The 23,298-nt window shown below is 45.3% G+C and overlaps 1 protein-coding gene across 1 annotated transcript in view; it reads left to right on the forward strand.

Moving 5' to 3' along the window:
- The first annotated feature begins 7,767 nt into the window (after nucleotides 1-7,767).
- SLC13A3 (solute carrier family 13 member 3) overlaps nucleotides 7,768-23,298 on the forward strand; it is a 44,981-nt gene continuing 29,450 nt past the window's right edge. The window contains exon 1 of the mRNA XM_079979321.1: nucleotides 7,768-8,069. Coding sequence (XP_079835447.1) covers nucleotides 7,959-8,069 — 111 coding nt within the window. The 5' untranslated portion in view covers nucleotides 7,768-7,958. The remainder of the gene's footprint in view (nucleotides 8,070-23,298) is intronic.

The raw sequence follows: 23,298 nt of genomic DNA on the forward strand, positions 1-23,298 counted from the left end.
GTTGATTTTTTCCTTGTTATGGGCTGAATAAGAGCCAAACATACAACATTCCTGATTTCTGTCCACCCTTGTAGCCACTCTTTGAGTCATTTCTGATTTGCCAACATCCTTCTTAGAGTCTGGTGAATACAGTTCACAGGATATGGTCTTGCACCTGGGCTGACCAAATTAGCCCCTTGTCTCCCAGGTTCCGTCAAAATCTCAGTAATTCACTGGGCACACCTGCTAGATCACAGCCTCACCCTGTGCACATCCAGTATAATAAGCAATTATGCTTAGGAGGATGCTCTCCAATTTTGGGTCCTCCCTCCACCCAGAATTGCTTTTGCTTCTGATTGCTTTATACTTGAATCTATTAGCTATTCTGCCTGTCCAGTATCTCCAATTCTCTTTATTGGCAATTATCTATGAAGGAGATAGCTTGTTTTCTGTCTCTCCCCTGTCTTCCAGGCATGATGTAGGGTTTATTTCATCAGTGTCTGGAAAGATGTTCTATGATGTGTTGAGGACACTGGGAGATTGAAAGGTGAGATCAGGTTATTTTGTTTTTCTCATTTCCCCCCTCACAAACACATAAGCAAAGGCAGAAGGGGAGACTCGGCTTATAATTATCCTCTTCTCTCTCATCTTTCAGCGCTTTGATCTCTTTTTTCAAGTTGATTATGAAGAATGGGATGGAAACGCTGCCTTCTGCCCTTTGCCCAACGTCCCTGCAGTGAGGAATTCTCTTGCTTGTTAGACTCTTAAAAGGAATCGTCTCATCTCCCTTCATGTCGACAGTTTTCTCCCTATTCAGTGAGAGGGGAAGCAGTGCTGCCTGGGAGTTGCAGGAACCCACTTTGTGAGACTTGCTGATACCAGGAGGTTGCTGAAAGCCGCAACTTCTTTGGCACTCTAATTGCATTTTGGAGTTTGCGACCGGCTTTTTAAGGAGAAGGATCTTTGCTCAGTGGTAGAGCATCTGTCTTGCAAATAGGAAGTCCCAGATTCAGTCCCCAGCATCTACAAATAGGATGGGGAGAATCTCATCTGAAATCTTAGGCAGACACTGTCACACAGTGTGGGCAATACAGAGCTAGTTGGATAGTCCTACCTGGGCAGTTATCTTTCCACAAGGGTAGACATTGATGCTGAAATCCAGCATCGCCTGAGCTCTGCTAGTGCAGCTTTCTCCTGATTGAAGTGCAGAGTGTTTGAGGACCGGGACATTCACAGGTAAACCAAAATGCTTGTTTACAAAACTATTGTACTACCAACCTTACTGTATGCTTGGGAAATGTGGGCCACTTATAAAGGCCATCTCCAACTCCTCGAAAGATTCCATCAATGGTGTCTCCGAAATTTTTTACACATCACCTGGGAAGACAGGAGAACTAATGCTAGTGTACTGGAAGAAGCAAAATATCACCAGTGTCAAAGCAATGATTCTTCAACATCAACTTCGTTGGACTGGTCATGTTGTGCAGATGCCTGATTATCATCTTCCAAAGCTGCTACTCTATTCCAAACTTAAAAATGGAAAGCGTAATGCTGGTGGTCAACAAAAGAGGTTCAAAGACTCTGTCAAGGCAAATCTAAATAAATGTAGTATAAATACTGACAACTGGGAAACACTGGCCTGTGAGTGTTCCAATTGGAGAACAGCTTTTACCAAAGGTGTCATGAGTTTTGAAGACACTTGAACTCAGGGCGAAAGGAAGAAATGTGCTAAGAGGAAGGCACGCTTGGCAAACCCTCACCGTGATCAGCTCCCACCTGGAAACCTATGTCCCCACTGTGGAAGGATGTGTGGATCCAGAACTGGCCTCCACAGTCACTTACGGACTCATTGTTAAAACTGTGTTTATGGAAGACAATCTTATTCAGCTACTAGTGATTGCCAAACAAGAAGAAGATGGATAGTCTGACTGCATTTAAGGCAGCTCCTGATGTTCCTAAAATATCCCTTCAAAACTTTGAACCCTTGTCTAAAACATACTCTACCTAGCAACCCAAGTTTCATTTCCACGACCTCACAGCTACATTCTCCCCATGGCATTGGTGCCAGTGGCCCTGAATTCTCTTTAGCACTATACGCTAGGCTGTTTAGGAGACATCCACAACCTTGCATGGGGCAGGCAATTCACCCTATTCCTTGCCTGCCCATCACACATTCAGCTGCCTCAATTCCTAATGGTCAAATCGCCCACGACCAGGATCCTTCCACTTGCCTCTTGATTCCACACTGACAAAGGAACAGCAACTTCAACTTTAGCTGAGGGCATCATGCTGGTTTAGGGGTTCCTGACTGATCTCCAACAGAGGAGAATGCCCACGGCTTCAGGGGCAATCCCTGGTGGGAGGTTGGTGCTGCAGTTGCCTCCCTCTGCCTGATTCTGGACTCAGGCATGATGCCCTCCCTGTCTCTGGTAACATGTGAGAAATGGGAGAGGCAGCTCAGGATAAAGCAGCACCTTATGTCAAGCCAGACTATTGGTCAATATTCTAGACAAAGCATTTTCTAATTCAACTGGTAAGAGCTTCCCAAGATATCAGAAATACATGTTTCTGAACTCTGCTTCCTGATGTTTATTTTTATGTATTTATTTGCTTTTCTTACATTCATACCACACCTTTCTTTCATCATTCACACGTGTAGCTTCCAAGTGGTCTCCCATCCAGGGATTGACCAGTCGTGGTCCTGCTTAGCTTTGGCAAAGTGGTGGCCTCATGTGCCTTCAGACCATAACCTAGAATCTTTAGTTGGAGATGCAAGAGATTGAACCTGGAATATTATGCATGCAGAGCACATGCTCCACCAATCACCTGTGCCCTTAATACAAGATTCCATAGTTTGGGGGTGGGGGAACTTTGGCTATAGTCAAGTTTGTGTATCTCAGGAGGAAAACATAGCTGCTGTCCCTGTCCTCAGAACTAGAGGCTAGGTTTTCTCCATGGGTCCTGCATTCGTTTTCCTCCACACCCTTTGCACGCTCCCAAGCCTCTTGCAAGGCACTTTCCCCAGCGCAAGCATCATAGTGCCAATGGCTGCTATATTGCCGCGGGGCAGAAAAAGGATTGATGCAGAGCTTTGTCAGCTCAAGAAGGTGAAGCATCCACCCCCCTCGAGCTTGCACCTGGAACAGTCCTATATTCTGCTGCTGCTGCTCGGAAGGGCATAAGTTAATCAATAGACAAAACCCAAATACCCATTTACCAAACAAATTCGAACCCGGATATTATGTTCAACAGTTCATCCAACCCTTTACCGCAGGAAGCCTGTTTGTAGGTCACCTCTATCAGCAGTTTATGTGTAACTTTGCTTTCAGATGACTCCCCCTCGCCCCTTAAGCCTCTGTTTCTTTCAAAAGCGACCTCCCTTTGTTCTCTGTAATCTCATTGGCCTTCTGGCACAGGAGCCTTAATTCTAAACTTTTCCATTCCTTACTTCATGCTGGGTGTGATGCAAAACCATTCTCAAAGAAAGGAATGTTTTAAATAGCTAGTGTCTTCATAGGGTACTCATGTTGGGAGCAATAATCTTCATATCTGTTTTGTGGCAGTAAAGACCATCTGTGATACGCTTTGCAACCCATGAATTTTTGATGCTCCAGTACATCTAGGAAGGATGTTCAGCATTTCAAGGCAGGGATAAATATCTCAAGAAGAGGAACCAACAGCTAATGTCACACAGTGGCTAAGAGACTGAGCTATGAATCTGAAAGCCTTTGGTTTGACTCTTAACTCTGCCAGAAACTGACTACGTGATCTTGATCAAATCATCCTCTCTCAGTCTCCCATCTCTCATATGGGGAATAAGGATACTGACTTACCTGCTTATCTACATACAGCTTAGGTCCAAGCTATTTGGAAGACCATATTCCCTCATACGAACCTGCCTGGATTCTGAGATCTTCAGAAGAGGCCCTTCTCTCAGTTCCACCTCCCTCACAGGCACACTTGGTGGGGACATGGGAAAGGGCCTTCTCGGTGGCTACTCCCAGACTTTGGAGCTCTCTCCCTTGAGAAGCTAGACAGGCTCCCTCCTTGCTATCTTTCTGCTGGCAGGTGAAGACCTTCTTGGTCCAACAGATGTTTGGGAAATGACAGTTTTTAAGAAAGGGGCTTATGCTGTGCTGTTTTTGTTACGATTGCTTGTATATTTTAAATAGATCATAGACAGATGACAGATAGATAGAGTTTTAATTCTATTAATGTTTAATTGCTTTTCACTGATTCCACCCCCCAGTGCATTTAGTTGTTATTTTATCTGTACTCTACTTTGAGCCTGTCAGGGAAAAAGGCAGGATATAAATAAAGATATAATAATAATAATATGATATTGACATCTGTCTGTCTCGGGAGACAATGGAGGGGTGTGCCTTTGGGGGTGAAGTCAAACTGTTGGAAGGTTACAGCGCCTGCTGTGGCTGTAGAGATTGATGCAAGAGAGACATGTTTTGTTGCAGCTGGGGCAGATGAAGGCGGTCTTGTTGTGTTACAGCCAATGCACCATGGCTTTTCTTCTCTCTGTGCTCCTCCCATCTGTCATTCCTCCTCTGGTCACTGCTATGGATTTAATAATAATAATAATAATAATAATAATAATAATAGGATTCCTTTGAGCACTCGAAAGCACTATACAAGTGCTAAGAAAGCTAAAGTATTATCCTGATTTGAGGCAACTTTGAAATGTATATTTCTACTTCTGAGCTTTTGAATGGTGAGAGGGCTAAATATTGAGTAGGCAAAGGGCTGTAGCTTAGTGGTAGAGCAAATGCTTTGCTTGCAAAAAGGTTCCAAGTGCAGTCCCTGGCCAGTGGTGGACTTAGGGCTCTCAAATTCCAGTGATGCCCTATGCAATGCTAAAATTCAGCAACCCCATCTCTTGTGCTCCATTCTAAAGCATTGTTTTGGCACCCTCTGCAGTGTGGCATCCAGTGAGAACGCACCAATTGTGCCACCCTAAAACTTCCTCTGCCCTGGCATTGTCAGGCTGGGCTAGGGGAGACTAATGCCTGAAAGAAACAAAAAAGAAAATAAATACTATGTTACTTATCTACTTATTTTGTTATTACTTTGTTTGCACCGGACTTCTTTCCACCTCTTACGTGGGTCCATGGAATTCTATGGTATATGCCTTTCCAATTGTATCTAATATTTTATTCACCATCTTTTCTACTGTTTCTACTACTAGTTGTCTTTACAAGAGTCATGCCTGCCTGAAACTTCGGACGACCCCTGCAAGTCAGCTTGGTGGGCCAATGTTCTTACTGAGTACAAGTCAGCTTCCTATATTTTTGTGTGTTTCAAAAGGAAGGTTCTGTATTTTCCAGGGACACCTCCTCTGTTATTGGTCTAGGTCAGGCATCCCCAAACTTGGTCCTCCAGATGTTTTGGGACTACAATTCCAATCATCCCTAGCTAACAATGGTCAGGGATGATGGGAATTGTAGTCCCAAAACATCTGGAGGGCCAAGTTGGGGGTGCCTGGTCTAGGCGGTTTGAATCCCCATGACGGGGTGAGCTCCCGTTGCTTGGTCCCTGCTCCTGCCAACCTAGCAGTTCGAAAGCATGTCAAGTGCAAGTAGATAAATAGGTACCATTCCGACGGGAAGGTAAACAGTGTTTCCGTATGCAGCTATGGTTCGCCAGAAGTGGCTTAGTCATGCTGACCACATGACCCGGAAGCTGTACGCCGGCTCCCTCGGCCAATAAAGCGAGATGAGCACCACAACCCCAGATTTGGTCACGACTGGACCTAATGGTCAGGGGTCCCTTTACCTTTACCTTTAAGCTACTGAAGGTAAGGGGACCCTTTATATGTCCAGCTGTCCTTTGTCAACAACTAATTGTCGCTGTTTTTTGTGTACCTCTGTATATAGAAATGAGCAAACCAGCGATATTTTAGGGAGCAGGCTAGCAGGCGGGGCCCATTACTTACATCATAGGAGCCTACACAACACAAAACACTGTTGCTGTATATAGGTTTTATTTTATTTGTTTTTTATATTATATTTGGGAAATGTACATCCAGCATTTTTTCCTTAAATTTTTTTGGGGGGCCTCAAGAGAGTGGGTGGGGCCATAAACTATAGCTTATTTAGCTTATACGTAAATCCGGCACTGGGGAGGGGCAAAGCCAGGGGAAAGGGGAGGGGACCAGATTGTGGTGCCATTAGCTAATTTTAGACTCTGCGCTCAGTTGTCTTGTGAGGGTGTCTCAATAGATGGTAATGTGTATGACTTCACTTGCTTTAAGATGTGATAAGCCAGGCCTTCTGCACATTCTTTGTTGTGGAGCCTGAAACCTCTGCCCCAAAGTCCTGCCCGGACAGCACTACACTCTGACAGTGGGTCAGAGAATGGGCCCTGAACAGCCGGAGCAAAATGAAACCGGGGACAGGGGCGGGGGGGGGGGAGAGCAAGTGCTTGCAAAAGTGCAAGAATACATGTTTCAGAATTGCCATGCACAGAATTTGAGTGATCAATTATCTCCACTTGTTTGTTTTTTAAAAAGGACCAAGCATACAGCTTCCTGCTGGCACATGTGTCTAGTGGCACAGAGTCAAGCCACATACTAGGAGATCTGCATGACAAGCCTGTAAAAGCAACCTGAGTTGTTGATTTTTTTTCAAGCAGCTGCAATGTGGAGGCATTTGAGGGCAGCCCCATCATCACAAGAATTGGCCCCTGAGCCGTTTAAGGCTTTATAGGTCAAAGCAGCACTTTGAAACGCATTGGCAGCCAATGCAGTTGGACCAAGATTGTCAGTCTATATTAGTTCATTCACATCATCAGGCAGAAGGTGACTTCTTTCAAAATATAAGAATTTTTTAATTTTATTTTTAAATTACCAAGAACTAACCTTGTACTGTTTGGAAGTAGCCTGCAGTGTTTGTTTCAGGAAACACAACACCAAGCTGGTCAGTGTAAGAACTACTACTTAAATTTTAAGGGTTGGCAGTGGAGTTTGCCTTTTTCCTCTCCCACCCCTGTCCCTTTTTCCTTTTGTGCTGTGTCTTTTAGATTGTAAGCCTACGGGCAGGCACTGTCTTATTGTAAGCCACCCTGGGAGTCTTTCTTTCTTTCTTTGGCTGAAGAACAGGGCACATACGCTCTAAAGGAATAAATAAAGGTTGGGTCAAAAGGTAAGGTTTCCAATTAGAAAACGGCATTCCATGGACGCGGAAGGAACCGCACCTCTCCCCAAGGGGGTGACTGCTCACAGGACATATTCGCCTCCAGAGACTAGAAAATGGCAGGGTCAGATGCAACAACGAAAGCCTCTGACAGGTTAAACTCTGTTCAGAGAACTGGAGAGGAGAAATAACAAATCCGTGCATAGGAGCCAACTTCTTGGAGTCGAGGTCCCTTCGCTGCCGCCCCTAAAATATTTGAGGGGGCTTACCTGCTCCCCCCACTTTATTCAACTTGACACCCCTGAATCCGCGGGTCTGGCTGTTCACTTTCCTCCTTTCCTGCCTCCCCACTACTACAACTTTTGTCCTGGCGCCACAGCAGCCAAGGGGAAGTTCCGTGGTCCACCACGTGCAGCGAAACTTTGGAGCTGGCGCGCCTTGCGCGAAGGACGCGCAGCGCGCTCGGCGGATGCCGGCTCCAAAGCTGCGCTCCTTTGCGCTCCACGTGGCGATGAGCCGCTTGCTCGCTTCTCCTCGGTCTCCGGCTGGAGCGGAGTGGCCGAGGGGGCAGCCCCGAGGAGGCGGTCCCTTGAAGGAGGAGGAGGAGGAGGAGGAGGAGGCGGCGGTCACGGCCGCGGCTCCCTCTCCTGGCTTTCTGGATGCGCCGATGGAGCGGGAGGTGGGAGTCGGTCGGGCTGGCGGACGGCGAGCCCCGTGCTCCCTGCCGCCGCCCCTAGGTAAGAGCCCTGCCTCCTTCGCCCTCCTCCCTCCCCCGGGATAAAGCGGCAGCCCGGGCGCCGCGGCCGGTCTCTCCCAAGCCGGTCCGGTCGGGTTATTATGGCAGCGCTTGGAGCCCTAGTGAAGAAAGTGTGGAGTATCCGCCGCTACCTGGTGCTGCTCTGCACCCCGCTGGTGCTGCTGCCTGTCCTCTTCAGCCTGCCCCCCAAGGTAACCCTTTGCCCCCACCCCGCCCCCCCGTAAAAGCCACCCTGCAAGGGGGCTTCCTCCTCCTCCTCTCCGCCCCCCACTTCCTTCTTTGCCCTAGTCAAAATTGGCTGTACCCCCTCTCCTGCTTCTAGAGTAGCCACCAGACCATTTCATCTTGCGCTGTCCCCTTTTTTTGCAAGGAGCCTTTCCTTCCTTTCAACAGCTGTGCAGCAGACAGAGCTTCAACAGGCGGCGAGTTCCCTGTTGCTTCACCTGTTGACTTTCTGTCTGTTGACATTGTCACAAAGTCGGCGGAGGTGTCTTATCATGAAGAGGGGGGACAGCATTGTGTCACCCACTATCCTTAGCACCACCTGAGTCTCCAACTCATTTAACACCCCCTCCCTTTCTTAGTCCCTTCTCCCATCAAGATCCCTCCCCATCTTCTGTTTTTGGAAAGGCTGCACTCCCCTTTAGAAAACCAGTTTCCTGCAGAAAGTACTCAAATAATTCCTTCATTCAGCCACAGTCATCAGACTATTGGGAATAGCTCCTTGCCCTCTGCCCTAACTCCTCTTACCTCCCTGATCCCTGTCAAGATAATACTACGATTTCTGCTCTCGCTATTCTCTGCTTCCCTAATATCTATCCTGCCAACCCAAATAATTTCCAGCAGCAGCTCTTTGCACTCCCCAATATTCCCATCATATATTTCACAAGAGCAATTCCTTGCCTTTTGCTCCCTGCACTTTGACTACTTGTAGGGAACTGTGGCTCCTAATGAAACTCAAGTTGAGGAAGAGCATAAGAAGCTGCCTTAGACCAAGTCAAACCCACTGGTCCATCTAGTTCAATATGAATGGTAGTGCTCTCCAAGGTTTCAGATAGGGAACCTCTCCCAGCCCTACCTGGTGATGCTGGGGATTGAACCCAGCACCTTCTGCATTCAAGGCAGATGCTCTACTGCTAACCTATAGTCCGTCCTCCAAAGGTTGCCACACTGATGGTTGTTCTGGTCCATCATCTCTTTATCATCTCCTACTTAATGTTGCTTCCAACCAAGGAACCACATGCTCATTGTCCTTAAGGGAACTCAGGTTACCTCCAGACTGTTACTATTTTGGGGGTGGGTGGGATTGAAGCTCCTATCAGAAATGTATGTGTGTGCAATTAAAGTGGATTAAACTGCTCTGCTGACTGCATGCAACAAACCCACCTTTTTTTTAAAAAAATGGACTTTTTGCTATTGAGAAAGTGGTGGGGGAAAGTGTGGGATGGCCGAATGATTAATGGGAAGACGCATAAACATTGCACAAGCAAGCCTGAATGAATGCTTACTGTGTAACTTCCCCTCAAATTGGGATGAATGCTTGAGAATGACCAGAGACAGTCTAACCTCTGCTTAAGCTTTGTGCAAGTAAATTGGGAGGAATGATCAATAAATATAAAACTCAGCACATAGCAGGTTGTCTGCAGGAGACAATGAACTAAACCCAAACCCCTTTCTCAGTTTTGGAGAGTATTGCTCCAAGAAATCGGCTGGTCTGCTGTCCGTAGAAAAATCCATCCCTGTCCCACCCAACTCTCAACCCCTTCCCTTTACCTTATCAATTACCTTTTCCTACTTGCCCCCTTTAAGGAATATCCCCTCCTCCAAATGAAATGATCATCCTCTTTAAAAATTCCCTTTCGCCTTTACTCTGTTGCCACTTTGTAACCCTAGGACCAACTCCCCAGATTAACATCATGTCACTTTTAAATGTCACCTTGACCATATACAGCTCAAGTGATCCACAGCTCCCCCAAAGCCAATCTTTCTCCCCTGCCCCAACTCAATAGTTGCCTCATCTTATACTTTTTCAGAAGTCTCTTATTATCACAAACTTTTGAGTCTACAATACAGGATCAGCACCCAATTTAAGGAAGTGCAGGCAGTTCCCCAGCACAGGGCGCCAAGCCGATGGGGTGCAAAATTGAGAAAATCCAGCATGGAGAAGATCCATTGAGGGTTGTCAGGGCACCATACTACCAAAGATTACCAAAGTCCACCCTTGTAATTACTGTCATTACAAAGTCCCCGCAATTACTGTTGCAGTACATTTTTTGATGGTAACATGATCCATCTGTCATTATCCGGGGCAGACAACAGAATTCGCCCCCAGATGTTGCTGGCCTAGAACTCCCACCATTCCTAACCACTGGGCATGTTGAATGAGAATTGGAGCCCAACAACATCTCTGCCGCAGAAAAGTAACACCTAGCCCAGGTTACTGGAGAATACTCCATTCTGTAACAGAAAATCCTCACAAAGCATATTTAGCTTACTTTGCTTCAAGAGCTGCCCTTTGTTCATTGTCACCAACATCACAGGGAAATAATTCCCTGAAGAAACTCCTAGACCTTGTCCACTGCTGCCCCGTTGAATGGCCTTTCCAAGCAGTTTTTCTTTTTGCAGTTCTCCAAGCTACACAGATCAATAAAAGGCACCATATCACTCATTCTTTGCTTCTGTTTCTCGGTCCTGCTTCCAAAATGCTTCCCCTCACAGCTTATACAGAAGGTGCTCTTTCACAGATGCTCCAGAGGGCCTGATCAACAAAGGATGAACAGTGCAACGTTATGCATGTTTACTTGGAAGGAGGTTGCACTGTGGGGTTTACACCTAGGCAAGTGTGCAGCCTGAGAATCATGTGTCTTCTTTGGAGTGGAGATACATAAGGCAAGGCGGATGGGCAACTTTCTAAGCAATTCCCTGTGGCTTTTCCTGCTGCAGGGGGACTTTAATTACAGACTTACGATTTAAGCTGTCTGTGTAACACCTGTAAATGGTTCGAATTAATGTAGTAGTATGGAAACCATAACTTTAATAAAGAATAAATTGAGGTGGGTGTGGGGAATGATGCAGATTTTTCCTCATATGCTTAGAATGGTCCACCTCCCCTTTTTCTCCTTGCCAAGTTTGGACTGGGCTTTCAGAGCTGCATTCATTGGCATGGAAGGGATCTGCAACTGGGACACACAGTTCTCATTCTCCAGCGGTACATGCCTTTTCTTTCTGGTCTCGTCCACGGCTTCTGCACCTAAAGCTTAAATCTCTGCCAGATTATTGTCTGTTTCGCTCTTGGACAGTCTATGCTGCTCAGCATGGATTTCACCACCTCTGTTTTCCAAGCTATTATGCATCTCCCACAGTGCCTTTATTTGCATCTTTGCCATTCCTGAAGACATACAGGACTGTTATTCCACGGCATATTGATACCGCTCTCAGCTGCATCCCCACCCATCAAACAGGGCAAGCTATCATGGAAAATTTCCTTCTCCACATCAAGAATTGAATAGGTTCTCTCAGCTCACAGCTTAAACCAGGAGCTCTCTGCTTCATCCCTCCCCACCAACCTCCAGATGTCGCTCTGGTTTGTTCGGCAGAGCCCTACAAATTCACTGGAAATGATTACAATATTATCACATGGGGAATGGGAAGGTGACATTTCTGAGACAACTGTTAAGTGAAGCTTTCGGCAGCCTTGTTTTCCTGACAGACTTCCTCTAACTTGACACAAATCTGTCAAACCAAAATGGGTCGAAAACAAGCAAAGGGGCATGTACGTACAGTATATGATTTGGCCCACCATATTGCACTGTCTTTGGAGCTGCTTCCACCACTTCCCAAAGCTAGGAAAAGTTGGGGCAGGTCAGACTTAGCAGAGATTTGAACCTGGCCCATCTGTCTCCAAGCCCCATGTTGGATCCAGTGCATGGCATCTTTGCCAGTCTATGAAAACTGTTTACCACATAGGTTTACTAATGGGAGGTGTGATTCCAGACAAGAGTTTTAATGTTGCAAACAAGCCTTTCAAATATTGCAAACAGGTCACTGGTAACAGGTGTCCCCCGCCCCCTGAAAATTCATTGGTTTTTCAGCAGGAAGAGTAAATGCAGATTAAATGGAGGTGGAAAATGCATATTGATGTTGATGCTGCCATGTGCAGGCTGTAAAAACCTTGCATGCATGAGTAATGCTGATCCCACAATAAACACCTGTCTGGAAATACCCATAGTTGCTCAAAGTATATTCTGTTCTTAAGGACTAAGCTACACATGATGTTGAATGCATATTTGCTTCTCAAATGTGTGTGTGTGTGTGTTTTAAGGCAATCAGCTTGAGGGTGGAGGACAGGAAAAGCTGTTAATTTATGGGATCAGAGCAGGCATGGAGAGCAATTGCAACTCTTTTCTACCTTAGTAGATTGGCACTAATGGGGGATTTCCCCCAAAGGAAATACCTGCTTCAGAAGAGTGATTTTCGCAAGGGAGGAAATGATAAAAAAACCCCTGCAACCCACTCCCCCATCCCAACTGATGCAATATGCATGTTCCCAAAAGTACATATTAGATGCAAACACATCTGTTTAACAGCGCTTGCCATTAGCTTAACTAGAAAGGGGCTGTTGGAAGGGGAATGTTCTAGGAGGGCTGTTCTCACCTCTGGACTTTGTTCAACCTCTTTGGTTGTGGATTTGTTAACTTTCTAGCTTCGTTGTAAAGAATATGGGCATTTGAAAAAATAAATAAATTAGTATGTGTTTGTTTCTTGAGTATATTGCTTGGACACATTTCCCTATCAAAGCCCTTTTTGCCAAAAAGAGATGTTAGGTCCAATGCATTTCTCTGCAACCACATTTCCAGGATGCTATGATTCCTATGAGTGTTTCATCAGTGTATATGGCTCTTTACAAAGCAACGTTGGCAAAAGTCCCTGCCCCAAGGAGCTTACAGTCTGTGTCAAGACTGGCCCAAGTGCAGAGGCAAGCAAGGTGCTGGAGTTAAAAATATGCTTGCCCCAGTGCTGTGAATGCCTCAGAAAGAAAGCTGAGGTCTGGTTTTAGGGTATGTTCACATTACAACATACTCTGCATCCTGTAGGCCCCCACTGTTAGTTTTGAAATTGATTTTGCATACTGTTAGCCAATCCATAATGATCCTGTAAAAGGTAAAGGTAAAGGGACCCTGACCATGAGGTCCAGTCGTGACCGACTCTGAGGTTGCGGCGCTCATCTCGCTTTATTGGCTGAGGGAGCTGAAGTACAGCTTCTGGGTCATGTGGTCAGCATGACTAAGCCGCTTCTGGCGAACCAGAGCAGCGCACAGAAACACCGTTTACCTTCCCGCCGGAGCGGTACCTATTTATCTACTTGCACTTTGACATGCTTTTGAACTGCTAGGTTGACAGGAGCAGGGACCAAGCAACAGGAGCTCACCCTGTCGCAGGCATTTGAACCACCAACCTTCTGATTGGCAAGTCCTAGGCTCTGTAGTTTAACTCACAGCGCCACCCGTGTCCCTTTTTGATCCTGTAGTTTCTTGACAAAAATGGCTACTTGATGCATTTATTATTATTATTATTATTATTATTATTATTATTATTATTATTTTGCAAACCAGCTTCAATCCAACTAGAAAACTAGAAGCAGAGTAAAGGGTAGGTTCACATTACCACAACAGGCACTGAGCATGTGCAGATGAGTGCACATGCGCACATGACAGCTTAATGAATTAGGACTTCATGGGGAATGCCACAGGGGCAGGGAAACCAAAAATGTCTTGCAGGTTGGGTGAAGACACCCCCACCAACTCCCTTTAACGTGAACAGCATAGTGAAAATGTGGCTTGAAACGTGGTGGTAATGAATGACCTTGCTGTGTTTTAACCTGCTGAGATGAATGTACTCTTAGACAACAAGATGCACAGTGGCAGCTTAGCAGCTTGATGGATGGGCAATATTCCATGCATTCCAGAAGAGCTAAGAGAGAACCTTCCACTCTCTGCCAGCTGTCCAGAGCGTGGGCAGATTTGCAAATGGGAGAAAGCAATCCATCAGTCAATCAATTTGAAGAACTATAATAATAATAATAATAATAATAATAATAATAATAATTTATTTGTACCCCAACCATCTGGCTGGGTTTCCCCAGCCACACTGGGCAGCTTCCAACAAAGATTAAAAATACATTAAAATGCCACACATTAAAAACTTCTCTGAATAGGGCTGCCTTAAGATGTCCTCTCAATGTCAGATAGTTGTTTATCTCTTTGACATCTGATGGGAGGGTGTTCCACAGGGCAGGCACCACCACCGAGAAGGCTCTCTGCCTGGTTCCCTGTAGCTTTGCTTCTCGTAATGAGGGAACCGCCAGAAGGCCCTCGGTGCTGGACCTCAGCGTCTGGGCAGAATGATGGGGGTGGAGATGCTCTTTCAGGTATACTGGGCCAAGGCCATTTAGGGGGGGCAGAAAATGGAAACCAGTGTCCGGGCAGAATGATGGGGGTGGAGATGCTCCTTCAGGTATACTGGGCTGAGGCAGAATGGGGGGGGGGCAGAAAATGGAAACCAAAACAATCAGACTTGTGGAACACGCTCTCTATGAGGAAGGGCTACAAAGACTTGAGGCTTTTTAGTGTGGAGAAAAGCCAAGCATGGGGAGATGTGATAGAAGCTTACACAAGTATGCGTCATGTGGAAAAAAAATGAATGGAGATAAGCAGTTCTCCATCTCTTGCAATGCTAGAATGTGGGGACTTCCAGTAAAAGGGGCAGGTAAAAGGAAGTGCTTTAAACAATGTGTGATTAATTAAAGGCATTTGCTGCCATATGCAAGATGTGATGGCTATCTTTAAAACGGGACCCTTTTATTCATGGAGGGTAAGTTTTATCAATGTCTGCCACAACATTTAAACCACTCTCAAGACACATGGCTTCTCTAAAAGAATCCTGGGAATGGTAGTTCGCTGGGAATTGTCACTCTGTGAGGGGATTCTTTGAGGGGAAAGTCATTGTGCTGAATGTGTTTTAAAGCCACCCAGAATGGCTGAGGCTGAGGCTGAGGCAACCCAGACAGATGGGTGCTGCTGTGGTCTGAACCACTGAGCCTCTTGGGCTTGCCGATCGGAAGGTCGGCGGTTTGAATCCACTCTGTCCCAGCTTCTGCCAACCTAGCAATTTAAAAGCATACCAGTGCAAGTAGATAAATAGGTACTAGTGTGGCAGAGAGCTAAACAGCGTTTTCAGTTGCGCCAGAAGTGGTTTAGTCATGCTGGCCACATGTCTCGGAAAAGCTGTCTGTAGACAAACGCCAGCTCCCTTGGCCTGAAGTTGCCTTTGACTGGACTTAACCATCCAGGGGTCCTTTACCTATATAAAATGATGCTGATGATGCTGATGCTGTATGCCCCTAAATGCAGCATCCAGGTTTCAGAGGCCCTTGGTCTCTAAATTACCAGAATGGCTATTGATGCCTTCCCCATTGCAAATGGGCTTCCCAGAGGAGTTTCCCCTGGGAAAGAGGGTGTTCAGCTAGACATACCTTTAGTTCTTAAGCTTTATTTATAAAGGGCAGATATTCTTAGCACCTCAATCTACTTGTGATCATTTTATGCGCTGTTGAATGTTCTGCTGCTCAGCATGCAGTAAGTCAAAAGGGAAGGATTTAATTCACCCAAGGTGCAAACAAAATATCTTTAGTTCTGGCAGGAGAGATGGGAAGGAAGCACAGAGGAGAGAATGGGGGTGTGCTTGAAACAAACAGGCCTGATGAAAGTTGTGGTTATTTCCCATGTAGCATATCTACTCAGGACAGCTACTTCGGTTGCTGTCTTTCTGTAGACACAGAACTTTATTCCTCATCTCACTGTATCCTCAACACTGGAATAAGATGGCTTTGTGAAATTTCATTTGCTACCGCAGCATGTAGGATGGAAGGGCTCCTTTAGGGTTTTATTGTTCGTAATTTCCTTTTGTTGCTGCTCTTGAGGTAATTTAGGTAATTCAAAGTGCCTATGTACAGTTTCATTTGTCTCAAAGAGTAGAAATAGGATTACATAATGGATATTTTAATTCCTTTTGGGGGCTTGTAAATATCTCATTGTATTAGTTTGCTACACGTACATTAGCTGAATAAACAGCTTTATTAGATTCTAATGCTTTTTGAACTTGTAAGCCCAAATGTAGAGGTGTGAGCTGTCTTATAACTTCAGAATATTCTCATCAAACAGAGCTCAGCTTTCAGATGAATAATAGGTATTGTATTCCTCACGCTGTACTTGGATTTTGGCACATTTTATGCTGAATCTCAGAGGTGTTTTGTTCTGTTCTGGTTTTCTGCACTGCAGTAGACCCATGCAATTGTGACTGCCAAGCTGAGCACAACCCATACAACATCTATGGGGGACTGGGACAGGAGATGGGAGCGTGTGGCCCTCTCAGTGTTGTTGAGCTACATCTCCCACCATCCCTGGTCATCCCGCACCATCCCTCATCATCACTCATGCTATCTGGGGGCTGATGAGAGTTGGAGTCAAAAAAAACTGGGAGGGCCCTAGAACCCTGCCCTAGAAGCTTACCAATCCTCCTGTTTCATTTCCTACTCGAGCCTGAAAAACGTTCAGGCTACCATAGATAGTTGGTTGATTGTGTTTGGCTTGGTGGATCACAGGTTGTGCAGGCTTGGGTTACAACAGGGTCCTTTATGTTGCATATTTGTGTACGGGGCATTGGATGGGGGTAGTATCTCTGGTGGGGGACACATTGTGCTCCTTCTGGGGCAGTTTGTCCACCTTTGGTCCCCACCCTGCACTCATCTCTCACCTGTGGCTCCTAGAAGCTCCTTGATTTTGGAGCAGTCACCAATTCTAAAATAGTAGTTCTTATAGTGGCCAGCTGGCACAAAAACAGTTCGTGGCTAGGAGGTGCCTGACAGAGCTGGAATTTCAGCAAAGATGAAATAAATATGAAACAAATTAAAGTGGGGCAGACTAGCAGAAGGCTGATAAGAAACTGCAGGCAAATGTGGGAAGGGAGGAAGGGCGCTCCTTCCACCCCCTACAAACTCTTGTATTTCCTGGATTGCAGCTTTCAGGGGCTCCAACGTTTATTTCTTAATAGATTCTCCAGAGAAGTGGTTCCCAATTAGCTAAGTACTGTAGACTCCCTATTTTTCAACAGCCAAGACATGGACCCCCTACTTTTGAAAATTTTGAAAACTCTATGGTAGTTACCTGTGCAAAACAATTTTTTGAAGAAAATGTGGGGTAGTCCCTAATAAGCAAAGGATTTTAGATATACTGAAAAACAGACCATAAAATTTGTGATATTACCCAGAAACTACGACTAATCCAGAATGCGGCAGCTAGACTGGTGACTGGGAGCAGCCGCCGAGACCATATAACACCAGTCCGGAAAGACCTACATTGGCTCCCAGTACGTTTCCGAGCACAATTCAAAGTGTTGGTGCTGACCTTTAAAGCCCTAAATGGCCTTGGCCCAGTATAACTGAAGGAGCGTCTCCACCCCCATCATTCTGCCCGGACACTGAGATCCAGCACCGAGGGCCTTCTGGCGGTTCCCTCACTGCAAGAAGCAAAGCTACAGGGAACCAGGCAGAGGGCCTTCTCGGTAGTGGTGCCTGCCCTGTGGAAGGCCCTTCCACCAGATGTCAAACAACAACAACTACCAGACTTTTAGAAGACATCTGAAGACTTAGGGAAGTTTTTAATGTGTGACATTTTAATGTATTTTTAATCTTTGATGGAGACTCTCCTTCAGGTCTACTGGGCTGAGGCCATTTAGGGCTTTAAAGGTCAGCACCAACGCTTTGAATTGTGCTAGGAAACGTACTGGGAACCAATGTAGGTCTTTCAAGCCGCTCCCTATCACCAGTTTGGCTGCCGCATTCTGGATTAGTTGTAGTTTCCGGGTCACCCTTAAAGGTAGTCCCACATACAGCGTGTTGCAGTAGTCCAAGCGGGAGATAACCAGAGCATGCACCACTCTGGTGAGACAGTCTGCAGGCTGATAGGGTCTCAGCCTACGTACCAGATGGAGCTGGTAGACAGCTGCCCTGGATACAGAATTGACCTGCACTTTCATGGACAGCTGTGAGTACAAAATGACTCCCAAGCTGTGCACCTGCTCCTTTAGGGGCACAGTTGCCCCATTCAGGACCAGGGAGTCCCCCAAACCTGCTCGCCCCCTGTCCCCCAAGAACAGTACTTCTGTCTTGTCAGGATTCAATTTCAATCCATTAGCTGCCATCCTTCTTCACCCCACTTAGAGCCAAAATAGATGTGACATTAATTACGTGAACCTGACATGGACCCATGCATGAATGCATACATAATCATGGGGCTGAATTTGCATGTGCTCTTGTTTGCTCTTCTTTGCCTGTTTTAGTACCGCTTGACTGCGGAATTACGGATATCCAGATTTTACTCCTCTGTGATATTTGAGACCGCAGTGCCATCTGCCCTGACCAAGCCTGAAGGCGAAGTGAGCATCAGTGTTGGTGCCAGACTTCAGGAGGCCCAGAAGCTCGTCTCCCATTCAAAAGTGGCACCACAGCGCACTGCTGAGAAGCACCTGGGGCCCTGGCACAGAGGGCAGGGGATGAAGCATGGCCCTTCCAAGCCCCTGGGATTCTTGGCCAATGCCCAACCTGGTTGATAGCTAGCGCCAGGTCTGGTGACCACACATTCCAAATGCCATCCTGCTTTATCATCTGAGTAATGAGTTCCTTCTCAGGGATTAAGGCTTGATGGAGTACTTTGCTCTGTCACAGTGGGGAAGGCAGAACAAGAAGAGGTAGGGGACATAGTGGATGTGGCTATTCATTTAGTTCAGTGGGAATGTTTCTTTTATATATGTATAATTTTTATTTTTATTTTCTAATTTACATTTCAAAATATTCATTTAGACAACCTTAAATCAATGACTTCCCTTCTTCCCTTTCCATGGTTCATTTTGCATACCATACATCCCTGCATATTTTACATGAACTAAACCATTCAGTATTCCATTGTTACAACCATCAGAACTTATTTACAGAACTTTATTTCCATTGTTACAACCATCAGAACTTATTTATCTTAATGCTTCCAGCGTTTTTAAATGTGCACAATTTTCACCCATAAACATTTCCCAGTCTTTTTTAAATGTATGTTCTTCTTCCTCTCTTATTCTATATGTTAAATCTGCAAGCTGTGCATATTCCATCAGTTTAAGTTGCCATTCTTCTTTGGTTGTGACCTTGCTCGTTTTCCATTTTTGGGCTAGCAAAACACGGGCCGCAGTAGTGGCATACATAAATAACCCTTTTGGACACCTGGGAACTTCCCTCTGAATTATTCCCAACAAAAAGGACTTGGGGTTGTTGTTTTTTTGGAAAGGTACTTTATTTTTTCTTCTTCATTTATTATATATCATTTCCCAATACTCTCTTACCCTTTTACAAGTCCACAACTTGGGAAAGTGTTAGCTTACACCACATCACTTTCTGTAAAGTTTTGCAGGCACTGAGACTGGGAGAGGAACTGGACTTAGTTTAGGATGTAGACTAGGGGCTTCATCCACACTTTCGCTTGCCCCCTATTTTGATCACATTGTGTGTTAATTCCATTGGGCCCCAGAGCTCTTCACATTGTTCCATGGCTGCACTTTGCGAAAATACAATCTTACCTGGTGAATTGAAGCAAAATCCCTCTTCAAGTTTTCCGCACATCTGATAAGATCCAATTCAGTGGGTAAGATCGGATTTCCCCAAGGCATAGCTGCGGTAGAAGAAGAAGAAGAGTTTGGATTTGATATCCCGCCTTTCACTCCCCTTCAGGAGTCTCAAAGCAGCTAACATTCTCCTTTCCCTTCCTCCCCCACAACAAACACTCTGTGAGGTGAGTGGGCTGAGAGACTTCAGAGAAGTGTGACTGGCCCAAGGTCACCCAGCAGCTGCATGTGGAGGAGCGGAGACGCGAACCCAGTTCCCCAGATTATGAGACTACCGCTCTTAACCACTACACCACACTGGCTCTCACATGATACAATCAAAATATGGGGCAAGCGAAAATGTGGATGAACCCTAGATTTGCGCCTTCGTCAAAACCTCCATTCCATTCCTCACCTTTAGCACTTTGCTGGTGGTAGGCATATACTATAATGATGCCTTTCTACCATTGGCATATACCCCAAATCTGCCAATGCAGAGCACTTAAACTTGTTGATATTTTCACCCCTCCCATTGCAAGAATCTCCTGATCTGATGTTTTGAGAAAGGAGGGGGCAGAAACTGCTCTTCTACTTTTCTGCTCCTGACTGACTGCCTGACTCTGTGCGGAGAGAGTCTTTATCTATGTAGTGACTAGATGGCTGAGTGGGAGATGTAACACTCATGCTAGCCAGTAGTTCTTTAGTTTGTAGTAAAGGTAAAGGGGCCCCTGACCATTAGGTCCAGTCATGGCCGACTCTGGGGTTGCGGCGCTCATCTTGCTTTATTGGCCGAGGGAGCCGGCGTACAGCTTCTGGGTCATGTGGCCAGCAGGTCTAAGTTGCTTCTGGCGAACCAGAGCAGAGCATGGAAACGCCGTTTACCTTCCCGCTGGAGCGTTACCTATTTATCTACTTGCACTTTGATGTGCTTTCGAACTGCTAGGTTGGCAGGAGCAGGGACCAAGCAATGGGAGCTCACCCCGTCGCGGGGATTCAAACCGCCGACCTGATCAGCAAGTCCTAGGCTCTGTGGTTTAACCCACAGTGCCACCTACGCCCCTTTTAGTAGCTATTAGAAATAAAAGGAGTTATGCTTCACAGCTAGCTTCCGTGTTATTTATACTCTGCATGAGTCTGGTGCTCACAATGCACAGTTGTGAGTCCAGTGCACTGGGACCTGTTTTCCAGGATTGGAAGGTCTCTGAAAGTGCTCCAGTCGCCTAGCCCAGTCAGGGCAGAACCAGTTATTGAGCCTAGTCACTGCACATTGGTTGAAAGGTGCATTGACAAAACTGACTCTTAAGCCTCCCCAGTCAGTGGAGCACATGGCTGGGCCTTACATGTTGCAGCTTTTATTTCAACCACGATTGATTGGCTCTTTAACACTTTGATTAAAAAGTACTAAGGTGTGCATCCTTTTTGTTCCTATGACAGTTTGGCCACAGAGGGAATTTTACCATAGCAAAATCTGAGAAGGGGAGAGGGGGAATATTATGGGTATTAATGATTTGTGGAATATTAAAACAAGGCATTGCACAGCAGCTGATAATATTTTATTAATATTAATAAAGGAGGTAGTGAATTTAATCATTACTTTAAGCCTGTAAATTCTTTATAAATCCAGTATATATAAGGGGAAAATTCAGAATACCTATTCTTGTCTATGTGATGGAAAGGAAGGATGTGCATTACTGAAGAAAAAATTGACAGAATAACACAGGCTTTTTATTGTTCTGTTCCCATTAATCACCCATTGTTAACCAACTTAATGTCTAGAAATTAGCTTGTTTTCCTGTTAAGTGATTATTATTATTATTATTATTATTATTAAACCTAAAAATTATGATCGTAGTGAACCACATTTGAATGACACTTTGACAACTAGATTTATAAATGTAAAAAGAATGTTCAGTTCCTGTAATGACAGAAAATAGAATTTAAAGATTGCAAGGATATTTACCTATAAATAAAAATCTGCATATTTTCACCTTCAAACTAAGAGAGGATTTCATAGAAAATGGAGACAGAAGCTACCTGCAGACTTTAGGCAGGAATTCTGTGCTTAATGGTGTGAGTTAGGTGAGTTCATGTGTCTCCTGGCAACCATTCTTCTGATTGCTTGAATTGCCTGGGAGATACAATATTGTTGGCACCCATCTGTCTTGAGAGACAATGAAGGATTGTGCTTTTGGGGGTGAAATCAAACTACTGGAAGGCAGCAATGCCTGCAGTGGCTGTAGAGATTGATATGGGAGAGACATGTTTTGTTGCTGCTGGGGCAGATGAAAGCGTCCGGTTGTGCTGATGTAGATGCACCATGGCGTTATATTATATTTTTTGGGGTGGTGTATATCCCTCAAAAGGGACGCGGGTGGCACTGTGGTCTAAACCACAGAGCCTAGGACTTGACAATCAGAATGTCGGTGGTTCAAATCCCCGTGACAGGGTGAGCTCCCGTTGCTCGGTCCCTGCTCCTGCCAACCTAGCAGTTCGAAAGCACGTCAAAGTGCAAGTAGATAAATAGGTACCACTCCAGGGGGAAGGTAAACGGCGTTTCCGTGCGCTGCTCTGGTTCGCCAGAAGCAGCTTAGTCATGCTGGCCACATGACCTAGAAGCTGTCTGCGGACAAACACCGGCTCCCTCGGCCTATAGAGCGAGAAGAGCGCGCAACCCCAGAGTCGTCCACGACTGCACCTAACGGTCAGGGGTACCTTTACCTTTATATCCCTCAAAACTGGGCTTAAATTGAATAAATTATTTGGAGAGCACTAACAATTTGATTTGTGGATGTTTATTTTTTGTATTCTTCTGTGGACAGGATAATTTTTTATTATGATGGGTGATTCCCCCCCCCCACATTGTTTGTTTTACTGGATCAATATTGCATACTGCATTTTGTATATCAAGGCTCCTGTAAATTTTTTGTCAGGGAGAGGCAATACATGAATCAAATAAAGAATAGAAGTGAAATTATCTGGCCTTTAAAGCTGATGGCTTTTCATGGATGTTACTTCTGCATTTGAATGAAGACAGATTTCTTCATTTTGTCTCAGTTGCTAGTGAGGACCAACTGAATTCCATTTGTTTCAGTGGCATTTGTACAGGAAACCACCAGGTGGATTGTGTGATTTGAACCTCTCTTCTTCTTCCTCCTCCTCCTCTAGACAGTCTTACCCAATAACCAACAGCAACTCTATAGGCTTTGCTTTCACTAGAGGTTCAAATATGTAGGAGGAAATCTCTGGTAGTGCTCTATAGAAAGAAAATATGGGTTGTATCTAATGTAAGTCATACTCAGAGTAGACCCATTGAAATTAATGGGCATGACTAACTTAATTGGATGCCACCTTAGAATAATCTGGTCTTCTTCCTTCTCTGTCATAAAAAAGGTGATTGTGCAACTGAGGAAAAATCCTCTGTTTCTGGCAATCATTACATAGTTGGAAAATTAACCAAATCACAAGTCTCATAAGAAAGTGTGTATTAGGGACAAACAAAAATTGATACGAACTTTAATCGAGTGGGATAATTATTTTCCAGAAATCATGTGGTCTAACTCAGAGGCCTTGGTTGAAGGTGACTGCTGGCTGCCATGAGGTTGCAGAGCAGGGGTGGGGAATCTGCGGCTATGCAGATGTTGCTGGACTACAATTTCCATCATCCTTGACCATTGGCCATGCTGGCTGGGGGCTGATGGGATTTGTAGTCCAACAGTGCCT

This window comes from Podarcis cretensis (genome assembly GCF_951804945.1).
Source record: "Podarcis cretensis genome assembly, chromosome: 6".
Classification (NCBI taxonomy): Eukaryota; Metazoa; Chordata; class Lepidosauria; order Squamata; family Lacertidae; genus Podarcis; species Podarcis cretensis.